This window comes from Monodon monoceros, unplaced genomic scaffold (assembly GCF_005190385.1).
Source record: "Monodon monoceros isolate NGI ecotype Baffin Bay Population unplaced genomic scaffold, NGI_Narwhal_1 Super_Scaffold_4, whole genome shotgun sequence".
Taxonomy (NCBI): domain Eukaryota; kingdom Metazoa; phylum Chordata; class Mammalia; order Artiodactyla; family Monodontidae; genus Monodon; species Monodon monoceros.
This window is the reverse complement of record NW_021703781.1, coordinates 44,389,701-44,413,510: the sequence shown is the minus strand read 5'-3', so window position 1 is coordinate 44,413,510 and position 23,810 is coordinate 44,389,701. Positions and strand designations below refer to the sequence as shown.

General features: G+C 36.6%; 1 protein-coding gene across 4 annotated transcripts in view; it reads right to left on the bottom strand.

The window, feature by feature from the left end:
- The window catches only part of MINPP1 (multiple inositol-polyphosphate phosphatase 1), a 95,711-nt gene that overhangs the window by 63,481 nt on the left and 8,420 nt on the right, over positions 1 to 23,810 (bottom strand). For 3 of the 4 annotated variants that reach the window (XM_029201053.1, XM_029201054.1, XM_029201052.1), the window contains exon 4: positions 15,448 to 15,581. The exons of the other annotated variant lie outside the window; for it this stretch is intronic. In XM_029201053.1, coding sequence (XP_029056886.1) covers positions 15,448 to 15,581 — 134 coding nt within the window. The remainder of the gene's footprint in view (positions 1 to 15,447; positions 15,582 to 23,810) is intronic. 4 annotated transcript variants of the gene reach the window in all.

Here is a 23,810-nt window from a genome sequence, read left to right as displayed (position 1 = left end):
CTTAAGTCAACGTCAAGAAAATGAGAAGACAAGTCACAGACTGACAGAAAATATTTATAAAAGACACATCTGATAAAAGACTTATCTAAAATATACAAAGAGCTCTTTAAGATTCAACAATAAGAAAACAATCCAACTAAAAAATGGACAAAAGATCTGAATAGACACCTCACAAAAGAAGATATACGGATGCAAACTAAGCATATGAAAAGGTGCTCATATGTCATTAGGCAATTAAAAATTAAAACAATGAGATACCACTACACACCTATTGGAAAGGCCCAAATCCAGAACACTGACAACACCAAGTGCTGGCAACAGGAACTCTCATTCATTCTTGGTGGGAATGCAAAATGATACAGCCACTGTGGAAGTTTCTTACAAAAAAACCATATTCTTATCATGTGATCCAGCAACTACAATGCTTAGCATTCATGCAAATGAATTAAAAACGTATGTTCACACAAAAACCTGAACATCGATCTTTATAGCAGCTTTATTCATAATTATCAAAACTTGGAAGCAACCAAGATGTCCTTTAGTAGATAAATGAGTAAATTAACTGTGGTTCATCCAGTCAATGGAATAATATTCAGCACTAAAAAGAAATGCACTATCAGGGCATGAAAAGGTACGGAGGGAACATAAATGCATATTACTAAGTAAAAGAAGCTAATCTGAAAAGGCTACGTATTGTATGATTCCAACTATATGACATTCTGCAAAAGGCAAAACTATGAAGGTAGTAAAAAGATCAGTGGTTGCCAGGGGATGGTGAGAAGGGAGGGATAAACAGGCAAAGCACAGAGGATTTTTAGGGCAGTGAAATTATTCCGTACAATACTACAATGGCAGATATGTGTCATTATACATTTGTCCAAACCCAGAAGACGTACAACACCAAGAGTGAACCCTAATGGAAACTATGGACTTTGGTGATAATGATGTGCTAACGTAGGGCCATCAATTATAACAAATGTACCACTGTGGTGTGAGATGTCAATAGTAAGGGAGGTTGGGGGGCACGTGGTAGGGAGTTTATGAGAAAACTCTGTACTTGCTAATCAATTTTGCTGTAAACCTAAAACTGCTCTAGGAAATAAAGTTTATTAATTAAGCAACAACAAAAAAACTACTACATGGGAATATATGTGACCAAAAAAGCACATTTTTCCTTCCAAAGAGTTAAAATAGTCCCTCTTAAATAGCTGTTCATGCTTCTACCTGTTTGCCCTGTTATAAATGACTTACTCACATCTCAGTTTTCTTTGACAAAGTTAAGCAGCACACATGTTACATGTAAAAACATACTGTGTTTCTATTCTAAATTACTTCCAAACACCCAAAAATGGGGACTTGGATACCTTCAATTAGTGGAGGCTAAAGAGTTGTGGAGTTTCTGTGTGTGCACATATAGCAGTGATTTTTAAATGTGGGGTTATTTTTGTAACTCTAAAGATGTCAAAACAAATATACAAAAGTATTTATTTATGGTCCAGCTTTCATCAGAAGCCATTAAAGGTATGTGCCAGGTTTCTGTAAAGTAAATCAGTAATTCTTGTGAAGGTTGTGGGTTCCATCTCAGGAACACAACACTCTTTGCTTTGTCTCATAATGGAGAGTGCATCTTAGAAGTGTTCTGAGTCACCTGCTAGGAACTGATTTACTTCACTTAGTACAGGCACAACTGCTGTTTGAAAGAACCAAATCCCCAGCTTCTCCTTAAATATACCCAAGTTCCGAGGATGGCATGGGAATTTTTCTGGGTTTTATTCCCAAGCTTCTTCAAAGCAAAGTTGGTTTATGATTAAGCCCAAAATACTGGCAACAGCCACTAGGTAAGTGTGTGTGCATATGTCTGAATGAGGGAGTACAGAAGTGTGTGTGTGTGTGTGTGTGTGTGTGTGTCTGTCTGTCTGTCTGTCTGGGGGCTGGGGGGTTAGAAAGACCAGAGAGAACAAGAGAACATAATGTATGGGAGGACAAAAAGGGAAAGAATGTGAAAAAAAAAATCACTTCTCAGTTTACTCAGTTCCTAATATAAGGCCACTGCACAGAGTTTTGCCAGAAAATTGCTGAGCGCATGAAGACTGCTACATTCCATTCTACCTATGGTCCCATGTAAATAGCTTTCTTTGTATCATATGGCCATTCAATAAACAGAGTTGTGAGGTTCAAGATGCCATGACATAAAGAACTAGGTTTTTACCTTTAACCACTTAACAAATTAAGAAAAATTCAGATATTCTATAATTTGCTTTGAACATTCCTATTTTTCTTAAATCATGCTGTTCCTGTTCTCTATATCTTGGCTGCATACTCTAATCCTTCAACAACATAGACTTCTATTAGTCACACTTCTCATATTAACTATATCTCTGACTTGTAATGATATTCTTTAGAACTCGTAGCACAACAGTCTCCCAAAAAACAAGGAATAAAAAGCCATGGCATAAACCTTTAACTCTGCCCTCTCCCTCTGATAAAAATGCATTAAAACTGAAATGTCACATTTTCCAAAAACTGACAAAACCACTTTTACAGAGGTTCATTTTAGCTTTAAAAAATTTTAACAACCCTAGAAAATGTAAACTACTAATACAAATATAAGAAAACAAATAACCTATATGAAATATATGTAGAAATACACAGTTGGAATTCTAATATTTTAGGGTTGAGATCTGGTCAAGATTTGCTCATTTTAGAAATAAGGAAAAGACAAGTGAATTACCTAATGTCACCTAGCAAGATAAGAATGCAGTTCTCTAAATTACAGTCCTCTTTTTACTTATATAAGTTGGTAAGGAGATTTAATCAAATCTTCCATTAAAAAGCAAATTTAATTTGAAGTCTAAACTTATGTTGTTAACTGAGGTTTGATGACCATGCATGTGTTCAAAGTAAGTAAAACACCCCCCAAAAAGCTCAACTAGAAAAACAACTGATAATTGCATGTTTTTCCCTAAATGTACTCAGCTTAGATTTTTCTAAGCTCTTAATTCATGTTTCACACTCAACTAATGTTACACAAAGTGTATTTTTAAACATGATCCAGGAATATCAAATAGAGCTTTAGACAACTCATAAAATTCCCATACTTATGTAAGTGCACAAATAAGCAACATGAACTGCCAGAGATATGAGATGCTTTGGGAAGAAAATTAGGAGGAAAAAAAAATTTTTTTGAAGTCTTCTTTTACATCTGATTGAAGCATCAGCTCCAATGAGGCATATGGAGAAGCATCAGGTTTGACAGTTTAACACAAATATAGAATGAAATGACTCAAGCATAAAGTTTTATCTCAAGCAAAAACACATAGAAATAACTTTTGCTTCCAGCCAAGATGGAGTAACAGGGACTGGATTTACCTTCCTGCCTTAAACTACTATATAGCCAAACAAAATACATGAAACAGCAATTTTTAGACGTTCGACAATAGTGAGAATAAGAGCGAGGCAAGGCAAATGAGGTGAATCCCAACAGCTGTCCCATCTTAACTGCCCAGAGCTTCCAGGCTGCAGCACAGGGCAGGGGAACCCAAACAGAGCATGGCAGTCTTCCTGAGTAGATGAGACAGAACTGAAAATTTAGGGAGGCCAAGCTGGCTAGAATACACAGGCTAGAGTACCACAGAAGAGAGATCTACAGGGACTCCCCTCAAGTTTTCAGCTAGTACTGATCAGCTCATGTCTGTGAGAAAACTATCCAAACCCAGACAAAAAGTGTTAAAAAGAAGGAGGCGAAAAAAATCCCCAAAGCTAACACAAGGCCAGGAATAGTTTGTGTTCACACAATCCAGACTAGGAAAACCTCAAAATATACAGGGTGCCAAATAGATGCTCAGGAGGAATTGCCTCAATAGTGGGCCAAAATTAGCCCATAAAAAACATTATTATAAACACAAAAAAGGTAAACCACAGACTAGGAGAATGTATTTGTAAAGCATAAATCTGAGAAAGAATTTGTATCTAGAATATACTTAAAGAACTCTAACAACAACAGTAAAAATGATAAACAACCCAGTTAATAAATGGCAAAAGATCTGAACAGAGACTTCACCATAGTAAACATATGGATGGTAAATAAGCACACAAAAAGATGCTCAATATCACTAGTTGTATGGCTGTTAGCATAACCGATACCATCTTGAGCCCTTAGAGTTTCTCCTTCCACTGACCCTGCCCAGAACTGTTACTGTGTAGCAGTGAATCACTACTCTGTCTTCAAGGGCTTTGTAGTTAATAGATATTGTTTAACAATCATCAGGACCAGGTGGCCTCAATGCTCTGTTCGTCCCCAAACAATAAAAACCTTCACTGACGTATTCCCAGTGCCCAGGAGACTCATTACCCATTCATGAATCCTGACTTAGGAATGCACATCCTATGTCCAAGTTCCCACCCCCATACCCTAAATTAACGATAAAACTGTCCCGATGCCCCCTCGGCGGTGCAGAGTACAGTTGTGAATGCTTCCAGATCACTGTCCGCCTGACCCTGATCCCACCATGTGCGTAAGTTACCCTATAATAACGGATCCATTGATTACATGGAGCTGCCCACCTTTTGTTTTCGTTTCAAGATGCCTTATCAGTTTGGTGGGCACTTTTCATTCCCTCTGTCCTCCAACACTAGTTTTTAGGGAAATGCAAACTAAAACCACAATGAGGTGCTCCAACACACCCATGAGAATGGCTAAAATTAAAAATACCTACCATACCAAGTGTTGGCCAGGATGTAGAACAACTGTAACTCACACACTGGCGGGGAGAGTTTGGCAGTTTCTCAAAAAGTTAAACATACACCTAAATATGACTCAGCTAGTCCATCTCTAGGTATTAATTACCCGAAAGAAATGAAAGCATATGTTCATACGAAGACCACAAATGTTCACAGCAGCTTTATTTGTAATAGCCTCAAACTGTAAACACCCAAATGTCCATCATAAAGAGAATGGATAAACAAATTGTGTAGTATCCATATAATGGAATACTAAGTAAAATGCTAAATAAAAAGGAATGAATGACTGATACCCACAACATAAATCTTATAACCATTAAATTGAGGGAAAGAAGCCAAACCAAAAAAAATGTGCATATACATACTATATGGTTCCATTATATAAAATTCTAGAAAATACAAGTTAATCTATAGTGACAGAAAGCAGATCAGTGGTCTGCCTGGGAATGGGGGGGTGGGAAGTACATTAGAAAGAGTCACAAAGAAATTTCTGTATGCGATGGATAGTTCGTTATCTTATTATGGTGATTGTTTCATGGGTGTATAAATATGTAAAAACTCATCAAATTGTATACTTCAAATATGTGTTGTTTATTTCACATCAGTTATACTTCAATAAAGTTTTAAAAAATCAAAACAAGTATTAAGAGTTGATATGCTGAGGTCTGTGAAAGAAATCTTCAATGACCAACCTCAAAAACTCCTCCTCCCATAAAGCCTTTACCAAACCCCAACAGTTCAAATCAATTCTCCTTCAGTATTTCTTTTTACCTGTTTTAGTGCTGTCATATAGATATCCTCCAAACTAGGATATGAGTTCCTTGAGACAATAATTTAAATGTATTCAACTTCGTATATACCCTGTATTGCCTGCATAATAAGCTGCATTGGAGTAGAAGTAAAACTAAAATCAGGGAAGCACTCACTTAGGAGGCAGTTGCTAAAATCTAACAGAGAGAAGATATTAGCCTGAATTGAGATGGTAGCAGTGGGGATGAAGAAAAGTCAAAGGACTTGATATAAAACTGGAAGAAAAAAAAAAACAAACCCCACAATATGGTGAGTAGATGTAGAAGGTGAGGGAAATAGAGTCAAGAATGATGCATAGGTTTGTGGCTTGGATGCCTGGGAGGATAAACAAGGACTGTAGATATTCCTTCGGTACATACTAAGCACCAACTGCATGGCAGGCTTGTTCTAGACACTGAGGACAGAGCAGGGAAATAAAGTTCTAGACATCACAGATCTACAGTCTACTGAGAGTCAAAACATGCCTTTCCAGAAGACCAATGGACACCTGAATCTGAACTCAAAGCATAGCCAGGCTGTGCTGGCTTTTACCGTATTTAGCCAGTTACCTTTCAACAACTAGCACTATCCTGGTACCTAGTTAAACTCCACGGAACACTGACTTCGGAAAGTTAGCAAAAAGACAAGCAAGAATATATTCTGAGAATTTAGAATCTGTATACATTCCTAAGAACTTTAAAAGACAAAGCTCATTGGTTACAATGGGCTAAGTAATCTCTTGGTGCCACTATACTTTTATTTCAATGCTGCCATCTTATGTTAAAATGTGGAACTACACAACCTTAAAAAGCCATACTCTTATTCAACTGTGAAATATAAAAACATCAAAGATTTGAGAGTCAATGAAAAGGTAGATAAAGGCTAATGAGAGTTATTTAATGACCATAACATATATTTACAGCAATTACTTCTGGTATCTGAGAGTACCCCTGACAAAATGGAAGATCTCATGAGGTAATTAATACATAGTCCAGAATATAAACCTTACTTTGAAAAAGTAAGGAAGTGACTTACTGAATCCCCCCAGTTAAAAAATAAAAATAAAAATATACTAACAGAGGTAATGGGGAATGGGAAAGTAGAATAAAATCCAGATATATCTCATTTATTCAGTAAATTCAATCTGCTTTTCTCATCACAGCTGCTTAAACAGCAATAGCTGTTTAAATTTGCTTAAATAGTAAAATTACTGGTTTTAACTTTAATCCCATCACTGTAGTGATGGTTTACGAAGGAAAATAAAGTCAAGATCCTAATAAGAGCCAAGGACTATGCATTTGGAGGACTGGTTATATTTAACCAAAATGTTGACACTTGTCAATTAACATCATTTGCAATCTCCAATTTTTCTGTGAAGTAAAACATGCTATAAAAATTATGTTGAAAAATATTCAGAAACATTGAAGAATATCTTTGATTTAACGTTAATATAAAAAGATAAAAAAAAGAGAACAACCTGTGTACACAGTATCATCTCAAAGTGGGGTGGAGGAGGGATGGAGATAGCAAACAGTAGCCTGGGAACTCTAGAGTTAAGTGAAAGACATTTCCTCAGATAATATTAATGACAAAATATTGCTTTTGTATATATGTATACATATACATATATAAACACACTTGGTATAAACTCAATACAAATTCAAAAAAGAACTTTAAAAGTCATGAAGAAAAAAGGTTAATTGTTTTGATAGAACAGATCATAAAAAGTACAAAGATAAAATATTCTGTTAAAACATTATTATTATACCACACTGGTGTGTGATATTAGCAGCGGGGAGGCTGTGTATGTGGGAGAGGGGGTAGTGTGAAGAAACTCTTTTTTTTTTGTTGTTGTTGGTACGCGGGCCTCTCACTGTTGTGGCCTCTCCCGTTGCGAAGCACAGGCTCCGGATGCGCAGGCTCAGTGGCCATGGCTCACGGGCCCAGCCGCTCCGCAGCATGTGGGATCCTCTCAGACCGGGGCACGAACCCGTGTCCCCTGCATCGGCAGGCGGACTCTCAACCACTGCGCCACCAGGGAAGCCCGAGGGAACTCTTTAATTGCTACCCATTTTCGTTGTGAACCTAAAACTGCTCTAAAAAAGTCTATTAGCTTTTTGTTTTATGTAACCTATTATTCTCTCTTTGCTGAGCATATACTGGTTTTCTTGAGAAGTACCCTTAATTTTGGCACTGCTCATAGAATTGGATAGTGTCAATCTGTTTTTTGGAAAGAAATCTGACAGAAGTCTCTAAACTCACTTTCTTCCCTCTACTTATTTAAGAAGATTTCATCTTGATTCGGCTAAATGCATATTTTTTAAAAACCCTAATCAGTCTTTTAGTATAGAGAAAACCAGTCTCTGAAAAGCACCTGCCAGTTTCTTCACAATCAGTGCTACCTCTCCTTCCTCAGTTAGAAAAGGAGGCAGTGGCCAAAATCACTTCCTGACTTACAAGGTCAAACTCTCCTTCCTTTAACTTTTTATACTGTTTTACAAACTTACATGAATAGTTATACCATGGCCCATGGCTTTTATATACATTTCTATCTTCTCTCAATTGTAAGCCACCCATGAAAATTAGTCTCATTAGCTTCTAAGTATTTAAAAACACAGTCAGCTATTACCTAACATAATGGAGTACTCAGCTTGTTGCATTTTTTTCCCTCTGTACTTCACTTGTGGGTAAGATAAGCAAATTATAAGAAAATAAACTAAAACTGTTAAGATAAAAACAAAACAAAACTTCCTAGCAGGTAATCTAGATTACTATAAATGGACGAACCTCAACTTGGAATGCTTCATCTTCAGATCACATCCAGGAACCACTGCATGTCAGGGATTGTATACACATCTACAGTTTTAATAATCTTTAGCAATCCCTGATAGTCAAAATTGCTGACCCCCTAGAAACTGCATTACTAGGTATACACCGAAGCAAAATTAAAATAAGTCCCCACAAAAATATGAATACAAATGGTCACAGTAGCATTACTCACAACAACCCAAAAGTGAATATATCCCTAATGTCCATCAACTAATGAACAGATAAACAAAATATGGTATATTCATACAATGAAACATTATTCAGCCATAAAAAAAGAATGAAATACTGATACATGCTACAACATGGATGAACCTTGAAAACACTATGCTAAATCAAAGAAGCCAGTCACAAAGAACCACATATTATACGATTCTATTTATATGAAATGTCCAGAAAAGGCAAATCCAGATGCAGAAAGTAGATTAGTGCTTGCCTAGTGCTGAGAGGGCTGGGGTAAATAAGGAATGACTGCTCATGGGCATGGGTTTTTTTTGTTTTGTTTTGTTTTTAATGTTTTGAAACTGAAGTACTGTAGAGTTGATTTACAATGTTGTGTTAGTTTCAGGTATACAGCAAAGTGATTCAGTCATAATCTTTTTCAGATTCTTTTCCCTTATACGTTATTACAAAATACTGAGTATAGCTCCCTGTGCTATACAGTAGGTTATCTATTTTACGTATAGTAATGTGTATATGTTAATCCCAGACTCCTAACTTATTCCCCACTCCCTTCCCCTTTGGTAACCATAGTTTGTTTTCTATGTCTGTGGGTCTATTTCTGTTTTGTACGTAAGTTCATTTGTATCATTTTTTTTAAGATTCCACATATAAGCGATATCATATTTGTCTTTCTCTGTCTGGCTTACTTCACTTAATATGATGATCTCTAGGTCCATCCATGTTGTTGCAAATGGCATTATGTCATTCTTTTTTACAGTTGATTTACAGTCTATTGTGTATATATACCACATCTTTATCCATTCATCTGTCCATGTCAATTAATTGAAGTATAGTTGATTTACAACATTATGTTAGTTTCAGGTGTATAGCATAGTGATTCATTATTTTCATAGATTATATACTCCATTAAAAGTTATTACAAAATAATGGCTATAATTCCCTGTGCTGTACAATATATATCTTATTTACTTATCTATTTTATAGATAGTAGTTTATATGTCTCTTTTTTAAATTTATTTATTTTGGGCTGCTTTGGGTCTTCATTGCTGTGCGTGGGCTTTCTCTAGTTGCAGTGAGCGGGGGCTACTCTTTGCGGTGCGCGGGCTTCTCATTGCAGTGGCTTCTCTTTTGCGGAGCACAGGCTCTAGGCGCGTAGGCTTCAGTAGTTATGGCACGCGGGCTCAGTAGTTATGGCTCGTGGGCTCTAGAGTGCAGGCTCAGTACTTGTGGCTCACGGGCTTAGCTGCTCCGCGGCATGTGGGATTTTCCTGGACCAGGGATCGAACCCGCGTCCCCTGCAGTGGCAGGCGGATTCTTAATCACTGTGCACCAGGAAAGCCCAGTAGTTTATATGTCTTAAGCGCATACCCTTATTGTGCCCTGCCCTACTTCCCTCCCCTCACTGGTAACAACTAGCTTGTTTTCTGTATCTGTGAGACTTTGTTTTGCTATACACATTTGTTTATTTTTTAGACTCTAAATATAAGTGATATCATACAGTATTTGCCCTTCTCTGTCTGACTTATTTCACTAAACATAATACCCTCCAGGTCCATCCATGTTGCAAATGGCAAGCTTTCTTTCTTTTTTATGGCTGAGTAATATTCCATTGTATTTACTCATATACACTGCATCTTCTTTATCCATTTGTATGTTGATGGACACTTGGGTTGCTTCCATATCTTGGCTATTGTAAATACTGCTGCTATGATCATTTTGGGGCATGTATCTTTTTGAATTAGTGTTTTCACTTTTTCCAGATACATACCCAGAAGTGGAATTGCTGGGTCATATGGTTGTTCTATTTTTAGTTTTTTAAGGAACCTCCATACTGTTTTCCATAGTGGTTGCACCAAATTATGCTCCCACCAACAGTGCACAAGAGTTCCCTTTTCTCCACATCCTCACCAATATTTGTTATTTGCAGACTTTTTGATGTTAGCCATTCTGACCAGTGTGAGGTGACATCCACTGTTGTTTTGATTTGCATTTCTCTAATAATTAGTGATGCTGAGCATCTTTTCATATGCCTGTTAGCCATCTGTATGTCTTCTTTGGAAAAATGTCTATTCTGGTCTTCTGCCTGTTTTTTGATTTGGTTGCCTGTTTTTCAGATATTGGATTGTATGAACTGTATATTTTAGATATTAACCCCTTGTCAGTCATATCATTTGCAAATATTTACTCCCATTTAGTAGATTGTCTTTTCGTTTTGTTGATGGTTTCCTTTGCTGTGCAAAAGTTTTTAAGTTTAATTAGGTTCCATTTGTTTATGTCTGCTTTTATTTCCTTTGTTTTAGGAGATGGATCAAAAAAATTATTGCTACAATGTATGTCATAGAGTGTTCTGCCTATGTTGTCCTCTAGGAGTTTTATAGTACCTAGTCATACATTTAGGTCTTTAATCCATTTTGAGTTATTTTTGTATACAGTGTTAGAGAATGTTCTGATTTCATTCTTACATGTCATAAGCATTTTGGGGTCATCCTGAAAAAACTCTAAGGAAAGGTGCCATTTTTCTGAATTAGTAAATTCTTTTTTAAAAAAATTAATTTATTTATTTTTGGCCGCGTTGGGTCTTCATTGCTATGTGCGGGCTTTCTCTAGTTGCAGTGAGTAGGGGCTACTCTTCGTTGCAGTGCGCGGGCTTCTCGTTGCGGTGGCTTCTCTTGTTGCAGAGCACGGGCTCTAGGTGTGTGGGTTTCAGTTGTTGCAGCACGTGGGCTCAGTAGTTGTGGCTTGCGGGCTCTAGAGCGCAGGCTCAGTAGTTGTGGTGCACGGGCTTAGTTGCTCCACAGCATGTGGGATCTTCCCTGACCAGAGCTCAAACCCGTGTCCCCTGCACTGGCAGGCAGATTCTTAACCACTGTGCCACTAGGGAAGTCCTAAGAAGATTCTTTTTAAGAAGCTGTCAAACTTTTTCAAAGCAGCTATACAATTTTACATTCCCACCAAAAGTGCGTAAGGTTTCCAGTTCCTCCACATCTCACCAACACTTGGGAAAATATATATATTTTTAATTTTAGCCGGTGAATAAGAAAAATACGTAGTCCTTTCCTCCTCTGTTTCTCCTTTACTCTCACACTATCACCACATTCACAATACTTCTGACGCTTCTGGTTACCAAATGTGTAGGGTTTTTTCCCCCACGTTAAGCAATTTTCTGTGACACCAGATGGCTGTTCTAAAATTTAACTCGATTCTGACACTATCTACCTAGAGACAGCATCAGATCCCACAGGCTAAGGGATCAGTCCCACAAGACTGGCCCCCCACTTCAGGTGCCAATTGTAAGCAGTAGGTCGTCACCCAGGTTACCCACAACTTCTACCCAGTATGGCTACAGATAGAAGGTTCTCATGACCCCTTCCTCGGGTTTAATTTGCTAGAGTGGTTCAAGAACTCAGGGAAATACTTATTTACATTTACCAGTTTACTAAAAAAGGCTATGACATAGGATACAGATGAACATCCAGATGGAAAAGATGTGCAGGGCAAGGTATGTGGGAAGGGGCACAGAGCTTCCATGTCCTCTCCAGGCATGCCACTCTCGCCACACCTCTACTCATTCACCAACTCACAAGCTCCCTGAACCTCGTAGCCAAGATTGATCATTAACTCCACTTCCAGTCCTTTCCCCTTCTCAAGAGAATTGTGGGGGCGGGGGGGGGGGGGGGCAATGGGGCTGAAAATTCCAAGCTTCTAATCATGGCTTGGTCTTCCTGGTGACCAGTCATCATCCTGGAGCCATCCATGAGCCTATACAGTCACCTCATTAGAACAAAAGACACTCCTATCACCCAGGAAATGACAATGGTTTCAGGAGTCCTGTATCAAGAACCTGGAGCAGAGACCAATATATATTTTTTTTCTATTATTTTACAGCCAGTTTAGGGGTATTACTGGTATTTCACAGTGGTTTTAATATCTAATAATATAATCAGTAGATAGTTTATTAGTATCTTTTCACATGCTTATTTGCCATCCATATGCCTTCTTTAGTAAAGTATCTGTTCAAATCTTTTGCCCTTTTTTAAAATTGGGTTATGTGTCACCTTACTAGTGAGATATAACTTCTTTATATATTCTGGATTCAAATCCTTAATCATATATATGTTTTGCAATTATTTTCTCCAAGTCTATTGCTTGTCTTCTCATCTTCCAGATAGTGCTTTTTGAAGCACAAAGATTTTTTAATTTTGATGGAGTCCATTTCATCAATTTTTTAATGGATTGTGCTTTTAGTGTTGTATCTAAGAAATCTCTGCCTAATCCCAAATAGGCAGAGTAGTAAATGAAGATTTACTACTATGTTTTCTTCTAAGAGTTTCATTGTTTTAGCTCTTATATCCAGGTCATTGATCCTATATTTTTTGTTTACTTTTTAAAATTGAAGTATCATTGATTTACAATTATACTAGTTTCAGGTATATCACACAATGGTTCAATATTTTTATAGATTATACTGTTTAAGTTATTACAAAATAATGGCTATATGTCTCTACATTGTACAATATATCCTTGCTGCTTGGTCTTACATTTTCCTCTAGAAGTCTTCTAATTCTACATTTTATACTTAAATCTATGATCAATTTTTGTGCAGAGTGTGAAGTAAGGGTCTGTCATTTTTTAACATATGGATGTCCAATTGTTCCAGCACCATTTGTTGAAAGGACTATTCTTTTCTCCAATGCATTACCATGGCATCTTTGTCAAAAACTGACCATATATATCGGAATTTATTTCTTGACTTTATTCTATTCTATTGATCCATTTGTTTACGGCTATAGTTTTATAAGTTTTGAAGTCAGGTATTTATTAAGTCCTTTTGTTCTTTTTCAAAATTGTTTTAGCTCTTCTGGGTGCTTTGCATTTCTGTATAGATTTTAGAATAAGTTTCTCGATTTCTACAAAGAGACCTACTGGAATTACAATAGGGATTGCAGTCAGCCTACAGATGATCAATCTGAGTCTTCCAATCCATAAAGATAGTATCTCTCTGCATTTATTTGGGTTACCTTTAATTTCTCTCTGTAATGCTTTGTAGTTTCCAGTGTACAGAAATACTTATTTTTAAAACACCAATGATAAAATTCTTACTTAAGCTTTGAATCTGGTATAAAATTGTAACAGCAAACCTTGCAAAAGTTATTTAAGAATCTTTCAGACACAATTTTAATTACCTCACATTCAACAATGGGACAAACAAATAAACAATGAACAAAGTCTAAAGTCTAACAGTTTTAAAGTTCATAAAACCAAGCAGGAAAGAAATTAATGCCTATCTCAAGAGGGAATTTTCCTTGACTATTTTGCCCCAAAAAAGTGTTTGGTAGCAGAAACTAAGTACAGATCTTCCTCCACTTATGATGGGGTTATGTCTCAATAAACCCATCATTAAACTGAAAACATCAATAAGTCAAAAACCTACCAAACATCATAACTTAACCTAGCCTACCTTAAATGTGCTCAAAACGCTTACATTTGCCTATAGTTGGGCAAAATCACCTAATACAAAGCCTATTTTATAATAAAGTGTTGAATATCTCATATAATTTATTGAACACTGTACTCAAAGTGAAGACCAGAATGGTTGTATAGATATAGAAGAGTCGTAAGTATATTAGCAGTGTTTCACTCGTGATCGCATGGCTGACCGGGAGCTGCGGCTGACTGCCAATGCCCAGCATCATAAGAGAGTATCATACTGCATATAGCTAGCCCCAGAAAAGATCAAAATTCAAAGTACAGTTTCTACTGAATGTGTATCATTTCTGCAGCACCATCAAAAAGTCAAAACATCGTAAGTTGAACCATTGTAAGTCAGGGAAGAAAACCAGATCTAGTACAGATGGCCCCTAATTCCCAAACCCAAGAAAATTCCACAAACTAAAGTCATATCCACAAACTCACATAATTTCTCTCTATATCTGTATGTATATAAAACTTCATACTGCCAACCCAATTAAATACACCGTCTTCAGTCTTTCTGTCTCAGTGTTTATAGCATGATTTTCATCTCCAACTGTGAATGTATAAGCTTTCATGGAAGCATATTTATCAAATAAAATGGGGTTTATATTCTACCAAATGTTCAAATTATGAAAAGGTTTTTTTTTAAACTTTGAGAAGTATGAATGTTAACAGAGACTTTTTGATGAGAAACTCTCATTTAAAATAAAAACAAAAAAAAATTCATACCAGAAACCATGTACAATTACACTACTTATAATAGCAAAAATCAGAAACTACCCAAATGCCCACTGACAAGAGAAGATGATATAAACTGTGGTATTTATTTACTGAATATTGAACATTATTGAATATTGTACTGTAGTAAAAATGAATGAACTACAGTATATGCAACAACATGATAAATATTATAAATGTAATGTTGAGGGGGAAAAAAAACAAGTCCCATTTGCTTATGTCTCTAAGCAAAACTAAACATATTGTTTGGGCACACATATATTCATAATAAAGCCTTTTTATAGAGGCAAAGGAATGATATGCACCAAATGCAGAATAGTAGTTAAAGGGGATAGGGAGTAAATGGGGCAAGGGAGGGCAGGAAAATTGAGTCACTAAGGAACACATAAATAGACACATGCAAATTATTAGTAATGTTCCAGTTCCTGGGTTGAATGGAGGGTTTATATGTTTATATGCTTTATAACTTACATATGTCATCTAATTCTTTTGTAAGTATAATTATTTTTAAAAAACATAAGCAAAATCTATTTTTAAAAATCACCCATTATAAAACATTTTCCAGAAGCGTAACTGGGCACTCAGAATATATTGGGTTGGCCAAAAAGTTCACTTGGGTTTCTCCGTAAGATCCTAAAACCTGAACGAACTTTCTGGCCAACCCAATACATCAAAAAACAAATTTTTTTAAGTTTTTACCTTTGTTTCTGTTCAACTGCTTTGTCCAAGTGCTGAAAGATATCCTGAAACAGGGTGCAGCTGGATTGACTATTAATCGTATACCCATATCCTCTTTTCCAATATTGTTTCAGATCATTTAAGTATTCTAAAACCTAAAAATATAAATTTCAAAAATCATTACTATTTTTATTAATGTAACAGATTTTCTGATTTAATAATGATTTTTTTCAGAAAAGGTTACATTGTTTAATCACCATTCTACACAAAGTATAGTAGAATCTTAGCATTTACAGAGTTTATACTTACCATTTCAAGCATTTAAGGGCTGAACCTAAAGGTCCATGACACAGAGATTTATGCTGAGACACAAACCCAAATGGGAATGTAGAGACTGACATGCAAGAGCAAGTTAGTAGTACTCACAAGCAGTAATCCAGCATCCATGACAGTTCAGGATACTGGGTTAAAGACATGTGCTCACCTCCGCTTTCTTCTAAAATTATTTTAAGATGATAGCAAAGATATATACAGAAAAAAGAAAAAATGTACATAGAAGAATATTCATTACAGCACAGAAGGTGCCAACAGTGAATCAGGAATTTTTAAGAATTTCAGGAAGGTAGAAACCAGATAGAAAATGAGTTACTTTGGTTCACGTATCAGTTTGGCAAAAACAGTAATAAAAGTAGACCAAGGGGGCTTCCCTGGTGGCGCAGTGGTTGAGAATCTGCCTGCCAATGCAGGGGACACGGGTTTGAGCCCTGGTCTGGGAAGATCCCACATGCCGCAGAGCAACTAGGCCCGTGAGCCACAACTACTGAGCCTGTGCATCTGGAGCCTGTGCTACGCAACAAGAGAGGCTGCGACAGTGAGAGGCCCGCGCACCGCGATGAAGAGTGGCCCCTGCTCGCCGCAACTAGAGAAAGCCCTCGCACAGAAACAAAGACCCAACATAGCAAAAAAAAAAAAAAAAAAAAAGTAGACCAAGGATATGGAAAACTGGTGCTAGAAGGAATGTGTATTAATACAGATGTTCTAAAGGACAGACTGGCAAAATACACAAAAACACATCTTTAAGGCCCGTTTAATTCTGTTTCTTATAAACTAATATTCACAGAGGAACACAAGAGACAATGTACAAGAATATCTTAGAGTAGCACTGCTTAAAGGAGCCCCCCCTCAAAATTTCCTGGAAATAACTGAATTTCATTAATAGGTAGAGGCTTAAATAAACTATGATATACACATACTATGGAATACTATAAGATTTATAGATCTACATGAACTGACATGGAAAGATCTCCAAAACATACTGCTAAATGAGAAGAGCAGGTTAAGAATGATAAATACTTGCTGGCCTCTGCTACTTGCAATAGATCAGACCCACCAACTATTATTGTTGTAGTTCAGTGGGGTAATATTATGCCATTTCTGAACCTATCATGGCCAGAGTGCTCTTTATGTACTGGGTTTTTGTATAAAACCCAGTGTATGTTGTCTAACTGCTGTTGGTAGCAGGAGAAGAACAAGATGGTGGGGAAGGATTGTACACAGATATGTATAGAAGGAAGATAGCTATCTGTAAGTCAAGGAGGGAGGCCTGGAACAGAAACTTCTCTTACAGCTCTCTGAGGAGACCAATACTCCTGACATCTTGATTGCGGACTAGCAAAGGAATACATAATTTTCCTTCTTCATTTTCATGAGAAGTAATTGCAAGCTATCATCTATGCAAGGGGAAGCTCTGGTCAGTTATTTTCAGTGTTTTGATCCTTACGCCTTTCACAGATCTAATTCAAATGCTGGATCTCTTCCTTATTAGCTTTGTAATCTTGGACACATCCCATAATTTAGTTGAGTCTTACTTTCATTATCTGCAAACTGAGAGTTCTAGTACCTCCTGAGAATTGTGCAAAGCCCTCAAAAATGCCCTTAGCACACAGACGTTGTTCAATAAATGTCAATTGCTTTGTGAATTCCTGTAGTTGTGTGCTGCAGTAATTTTTTTAAAAATAAATTTATTTATTTTATTTATTTTTGGCTGTGTTGGGTCTTCGTTGTTGCATGTGGGCTTCTCACTGTGGTGGCTTCTCTTGCTGCAGTACACGGGCTCTAGGCACACGGGCTCAGTAGTTGTGGCACAGAGGCTTAGTTGCTCCATGGCATGTGGGATCTTCCCGGACCAGGGATCAAACCCGTGTCCCCTGCACTGGCAGGCGGATTCTCAACCCCTGCGCCACCAGGGAAGCCCTGCTGCAGTAATTTATATGAGGGGTAATCTTTGTACAATAAACATATTTGTTAAAGACAAAAAAAAAGGAATAATACAGTATAATATCATTTACTAGCAAAATACACACACAATTACACTGCTTACATTTCTAAGAATGGTATAAATTACAAATAGAGCACAGAAAAGGTTGAAAAGCACACATCAAACTGACAGGAGTGGTAGATTTCTGTGGAGAGGTCTTGAATTGGAGTTGGTGATTAAGGTAGCCTTTATCTGAATGTCAAACTTGTACTCATGTATCATTTGATCCAACAACAAAAATAAAGGACTAAATCTTGCAACCCAAAAGAGGTACAAGAGAAGACTACACAGTAGTTATGAGCAATTCTTCTCAGAAGAGTCCCTAGAGAAATTAAGTGCAAGCCGTAAGTTTAAGAGCAAGAGCAAGGGTAGGCCACTGCCATATACCAAACACAAAACTAAACATATATTAAAGAGGCAATTAAATTAAGAAGTTAGCAAAAGGGACAAAGTAAACGTTAAAAATTAAAATAAAAAGAATTAGATAAAGTTCTGCCAAATCTATTCAAGAAATAAAACAAAAATAGTATCAGAAATGAAAAAGGAGAGGCGCTTCAAACTGTGGCACAGGGAAAAGGATGTCAAGCAGAATTCGGCAGTCTTGCTGAGTTTAGGAGTCAGAACTCAGAGTTTAATAAGTCTGAAGTGGTTGGAATTAGCAGGGTAGAGTATCAGAGAGGAGGAAGCTACACAGAAAAAGAACTCCAAAAATCGTGGGGGGGGTCCCCTTGATTCTGCTGCCAAAGGCCGTGGGAGTTGTAAGCTGATCAATTCCAGAGCTATCACAAGGCTGAGAGATAATTCATGTTCCAAGTGGCCTAAGTAGAGAGAGCTTCCATAGATACCAAGACATCCAGGACTTCAATCTGGACCCCAGAAGAGACATACTTTAATAGTAAAGACGTGTATAAGTAAGGTTTTGTTTCTGAGTTTTGTAAGGTCAGGTTGAGAGCATGAAACTCAGAAAAATGAAGCCTGAAAAGGATCAAACTGATCCACAAGTAACTTAACTGCAAAATAAAACAAAATTCAATACTTAGAAGACAAAATCCAGGCATTCAACACCATAACATTCACAGTGTCTAGTATCTAATAAATAATTACTGGAAATACATGAAGAAACAAGAAACATGACTTATAACTAGAAGAAAAATCAGTCAGTAAAAGAATCTATCATAAGAAAGAAGGAATGTAAGGATAATTCAATATTAGAAAATGTACTAATGTAATTTCTATGTTAGAAGATTAAAGAGGAAAAAAAAATCATCTTCCTAGATGCCAGAAATTCAGCAAACATTCCTGATCTTAAAAACAATAAATAAATAGAAGGTTTTAGTAAGAAACAGAAATTTTCTTAACTTGGTAAGGATAACTACTAGTGACTATGCCAAACATCATATTTTGCAATGAAACACTGAAAGTGCTCTTAACTAGAAAATATAAACAAAGCTTTGGGTTTTAAGATGATGGAATTAAGATATATATGCTCTCTTCTCTCAGAAATCACTCTAAAAAAAGAAGAATGAAAAAGAAATGCAAATGCCCCTTTCAAAGAAATTAGGAGACCTCTGTACCCTGAGCCACCACCATAAATGAGGAAGGACTGCCAAATGCAGTGAAAATCAAACAAAACACAAACAAAACCCCTCAGATAAAACCAACAGAAGACAGATCCTCAAAGCACATGGTACACTTGGCAGGAGTAGATCCAATAATCCTTTGCTTGAAACAATAAGAACGAAGTCTAAGAGGAGCCTCCCTGGACAGTATATAACACCATTACAGGAAACAGACTGATCTTCCGTCTTTACAAGAAGCATTCTACAAAGAATCTCAGAGAAAAGCTCCAAACTGGAAGGAACATGACTTATTTCTGAATAGCTGCTCATCCCTACTGGCCATCTGAGAAGTAAAAGCTGAATTCACTGCAAAGATGAGTAATAATTTAAAAGGTGCTAGTATCTTTACAAACATACAAATTAAAAACAAGACTGCTACACAAATAGCCAGAAAAAAAACCCCTCACCCTAGAAATTCTGCTACAGAGAAAATGAAAACTATAATTAAATAAACACAGTATCATGAATTCCAAAGACTTAAGAAAATAAAATAATCATTTAAAAAAGAAAGAGTCCAAAACAAGAAAAAAAATATATGGAAAGAAGCATAAAGATAGAAATATAAACTGGAACAGCTCCAAAAAATAATTGGGCATTATCTAGTAAATTTGAAGTTCTGCATATCCTATGATCCAGCAATTCTACTACAGACACAGACCTTCAGAAATGTGTACATACACACCTATAGACATACACAAGAATATTCATAATAGTCCCAAACTGAAAACAACCCAAATGTTCACCAAAAAGATAATGGATTAAAAAACTGGTAATTCACGTAATGGAATACTATACAGCAATAAAAATAACTGAACTATAGCTACATGCGGCATCATAGATAAATCTTAAAAACATAATGCTGATAAAAAACTAGATACAAAAAAACACATACTGGATGATTCCATTACATAAAGTTCAAAACATAGTTAAACTGTTTCTTGGGAAAATAATAATAAATTAGTAGACACTAAACTAACATAATAAAGAAAATGCAGATACACAAATAAGTAATAATAATGGGGACATAATCTCAGATATAGAAGGAAGACATTTTTTTAAATCATGAGATAAATTTGCCAAACTCCACAAATAAATCTGAAAACCTGGGGAACATGAATGACTTTTACAAGAAAATATTAAATACCAAAACCGACCCCAGATGAGATAGAAAATCTAGATATACTTGTTACAGTAGAAGATAGACACAAAGCTGCAAAAAGCTATCCCACAGAGAAGTACATAGTTCATGTGTCATTTCTTTTGTAAGGTTTACCTGACTGCCATTAATCAACTTCCTCCTTTGTGTATCACTATACATTATATATACTTCTGTTATAGCCATCCCATTGTCTTGCAATTGTTTTTTTGTCTTTCACTCCTTGTGACATTCTTTGAGGACAATGCCTATCTTATGTTAGTATCTTCAGTTTCAACCAAGTGCCTGGCATGGAGCAGGCACTCAAACAATATTTGCTGAATGAAGGCACAGATGGACCAGCATATCATAAGGTCTTGGATATCTAATAATATCCAGAATTCTTAGAATTTCATACATTTCTATTCATTTTTAATTCTTAAAACATTTTTTTTATAAATTAATTTATTTTATTTATTTATATTGGCTGTGTTGGGTCTTCGTTGCTGTGCGTGGGCTTTCTCTGGCTGCGGCAAGCTGGGGCTACTCTTCGTTGCGGTGTGCGGGCTTCTCATTGTGGTGGCTTCTGTTGTTGCGGAGCACGGACTCTAGTCACGCGGGCTTCAGTAGTTGTGGCTCGCGGGCTCTAGAGCGCAGGTCAGTAGTTGTGGCATGCGGGCTTAGTTGCTCCGCGGCATGTGGGATCTTCCCTGACCAGGGCTTGAACCCGTGTCCCCTGCATTGGCAGATGGATTGTTAACTACCGCACCACCAGGGAAGCCCCTTAAAACATTTTTAATAAAGAATTTCAAACAGAAAAATAGAGAACAGGAGAATGAACCCCCACGTACCTCTCATCCAACTTCAACAACAATTAACACTTGGCCAATTCTGTTTCAGTTATGCCCCTAACACCACCACTGGATTATGCTAAAGCAAATCTCAGACATCATTTTATTGCATCTGTAAATACTTCAGTATGTAAACCTATTTCATAGTGAAAAGTCCTAAGCAGAGATTTTTGTGTCAAATTACTGAAAAAGAAAAAAAAAATCACAGGAAACATCTAAATCAAAAGAAAACTTTAGGGCTTCCCTGGTGGCGCAGTAGTTGAGAGTCCGCCTGCCGATGCAGGGGACACGGGTTCGTGCCCCGGTCCGGGAAGATCCCACATGCCGCGGAGTGGCTGGGCCCGTGAGCCATGGCCGCTGAGCCTGCACGTCCGGAGCCTGTGCTCCACAATGGGAGAGGCCACAACAGTGAGAGGCCCACATACCACAAAAAAAAAAAAAAAGAAAACTTTATATTTTTTAATGAAGAATCTAACTTATTTGCTTTTACTATATAAAAAGAAAGTCTCTTATTCAATTAATTTAAACATGTATTTCAAATTTTCAAATCATGGTCATTTAAATGAGAAGTTCTTTGAAAGCGGTGGTGGGGGGTGGTGGTGGTGGGATGAAGTGGGAGATTGGTACTGACATATGTGCACTAATATGTATAAAATGGATAACTAATAAGAACCTGCTGTATAAAAAATAAAGTTCAAAAAAAATATGAGAAGTTGTTTCAAGGTACCTACACAATGGAGAAATCTGGAAGGTGCCACTTTAATCATATCATCAAACATATCATCATCAGTGATGTGACAAACTGACATCATTCCTTCTGATTAGACACACTATATGAGAATACTTGTATAGTATTCTTGTCAAAAATGTTTAAACCCCAATCTAATCTTAAGTGAAAAAACAGACACAAAGACATTCTGCAAAAAAGCTGGCCTAGATGCCTGCAAAATGCCAGTGTATAAAAGACAAAAGAAAGGCTGGAACACTCTTCTAGATTAAAGGCATGACAAATAAATACAATGAATGATCCTTGATTAGATTCTGAATCTAAAAATTAAAAAAAGTGGGAGGGAGACACAAAAGGGAGGAGATATGGGGATATATGTATATGTATAGCTGATTCACTTTGTTATAAAGCAGAAACTAACACACTGTAATAAAGCAATTATACTCCAATAAAGATGTTTAAAATTTTTTTTAAATAAAAGCTATAAATATAGGATTCTATTAAGACAAGTGTGAAAACACGAATACTGACTGTATATTAGACAATACTGTACTATATATGCATATGTAAATTTACATTTTATTATGATTATGTAGGAGAAGTTTCTTGTTTAGATGTATGTCCAAGTATTTAAGGGTGAAGTGTCTTGATGTTTAGAAAGAAAAAGGTTACATATATATGTGACAGAATAAATGTCCCTCAAAGATGTCTACATCCTAACGCCTACAACCAATGAATATGTTATCTTACATGATAAAAGGGAATTTGCAAATGTGATTAAGTTAAGGAGCTTAAGATGGAAAATTATCCTAGACTATCTAGATGGGCCCAATAATCACAAAGATCCTTATAAGAAGTAGGCAGGAAGGACACAGTAGGAGATATAACAATGAAGCCGTGGTCATAGTGATACAAGGAATGCAGGTGGGCTCTAGAGACTGGAAAGGGCAAGGAACAGATTTTCCCCTAGAGTCTCCAGAGAACACAGCCCCCTGTTGATACCTTGATTTTAGCCCTGTAAAATTCATTTTGGACTTCTGACTTCCAGAACTGTAAGATAATAAATTTGTGTTGCTTTCAACCACTAAGTTTGCAGTAATCTGTTATAGCAGCAATAGGAAACTAATAGATTATAAAGAAAGAAAAACAAATGTGGCAAAAAAAGGTTAAAAACTGGTGAATATAGGTGAAGGACATGAATGTTCATTCTGTTATTCTTACAACTTCTGTCAGTTTGAAATTTTTCAAAATAATTTGTGGGGAAAAAAAGAGAGAAGTTCATATGCAATAAAGAGATAAAAGGGTAATCCTAAAAATAAAAGGAAAAGAAAAACAAGTAGCATAGAATCTAAGTCACCTAATAGTTCCATCTTTTACGATATGGAAATAAAAGCACAGAGTTGTCGGTCTTTGGAAGTAAGGGACCACATGGATATAGCTACTCAGAATACAAAAAGGGCAGATAGCCAGGTAAGCATATGCCAAATATTCCAACAACTGTAGTAACTTGGGCAAATAAGTTGTTCTTCTGTTAAAAAGTAAATTTCCCTTTTGCCCACACCCCTCAGTCATTTACACAATACTGAAAATCACTTCAATTCTGTTTATTGGCTTTTTCCCCTACAGCAATCTGGGTAGGGAGAAAAGGGAGGTGAGGAATTTTGACACAAGTGAATGGTGACCATAAGTCTCAGTTTATACCTATACTGGTGTAATTATTACTGGTTCCCCTTTC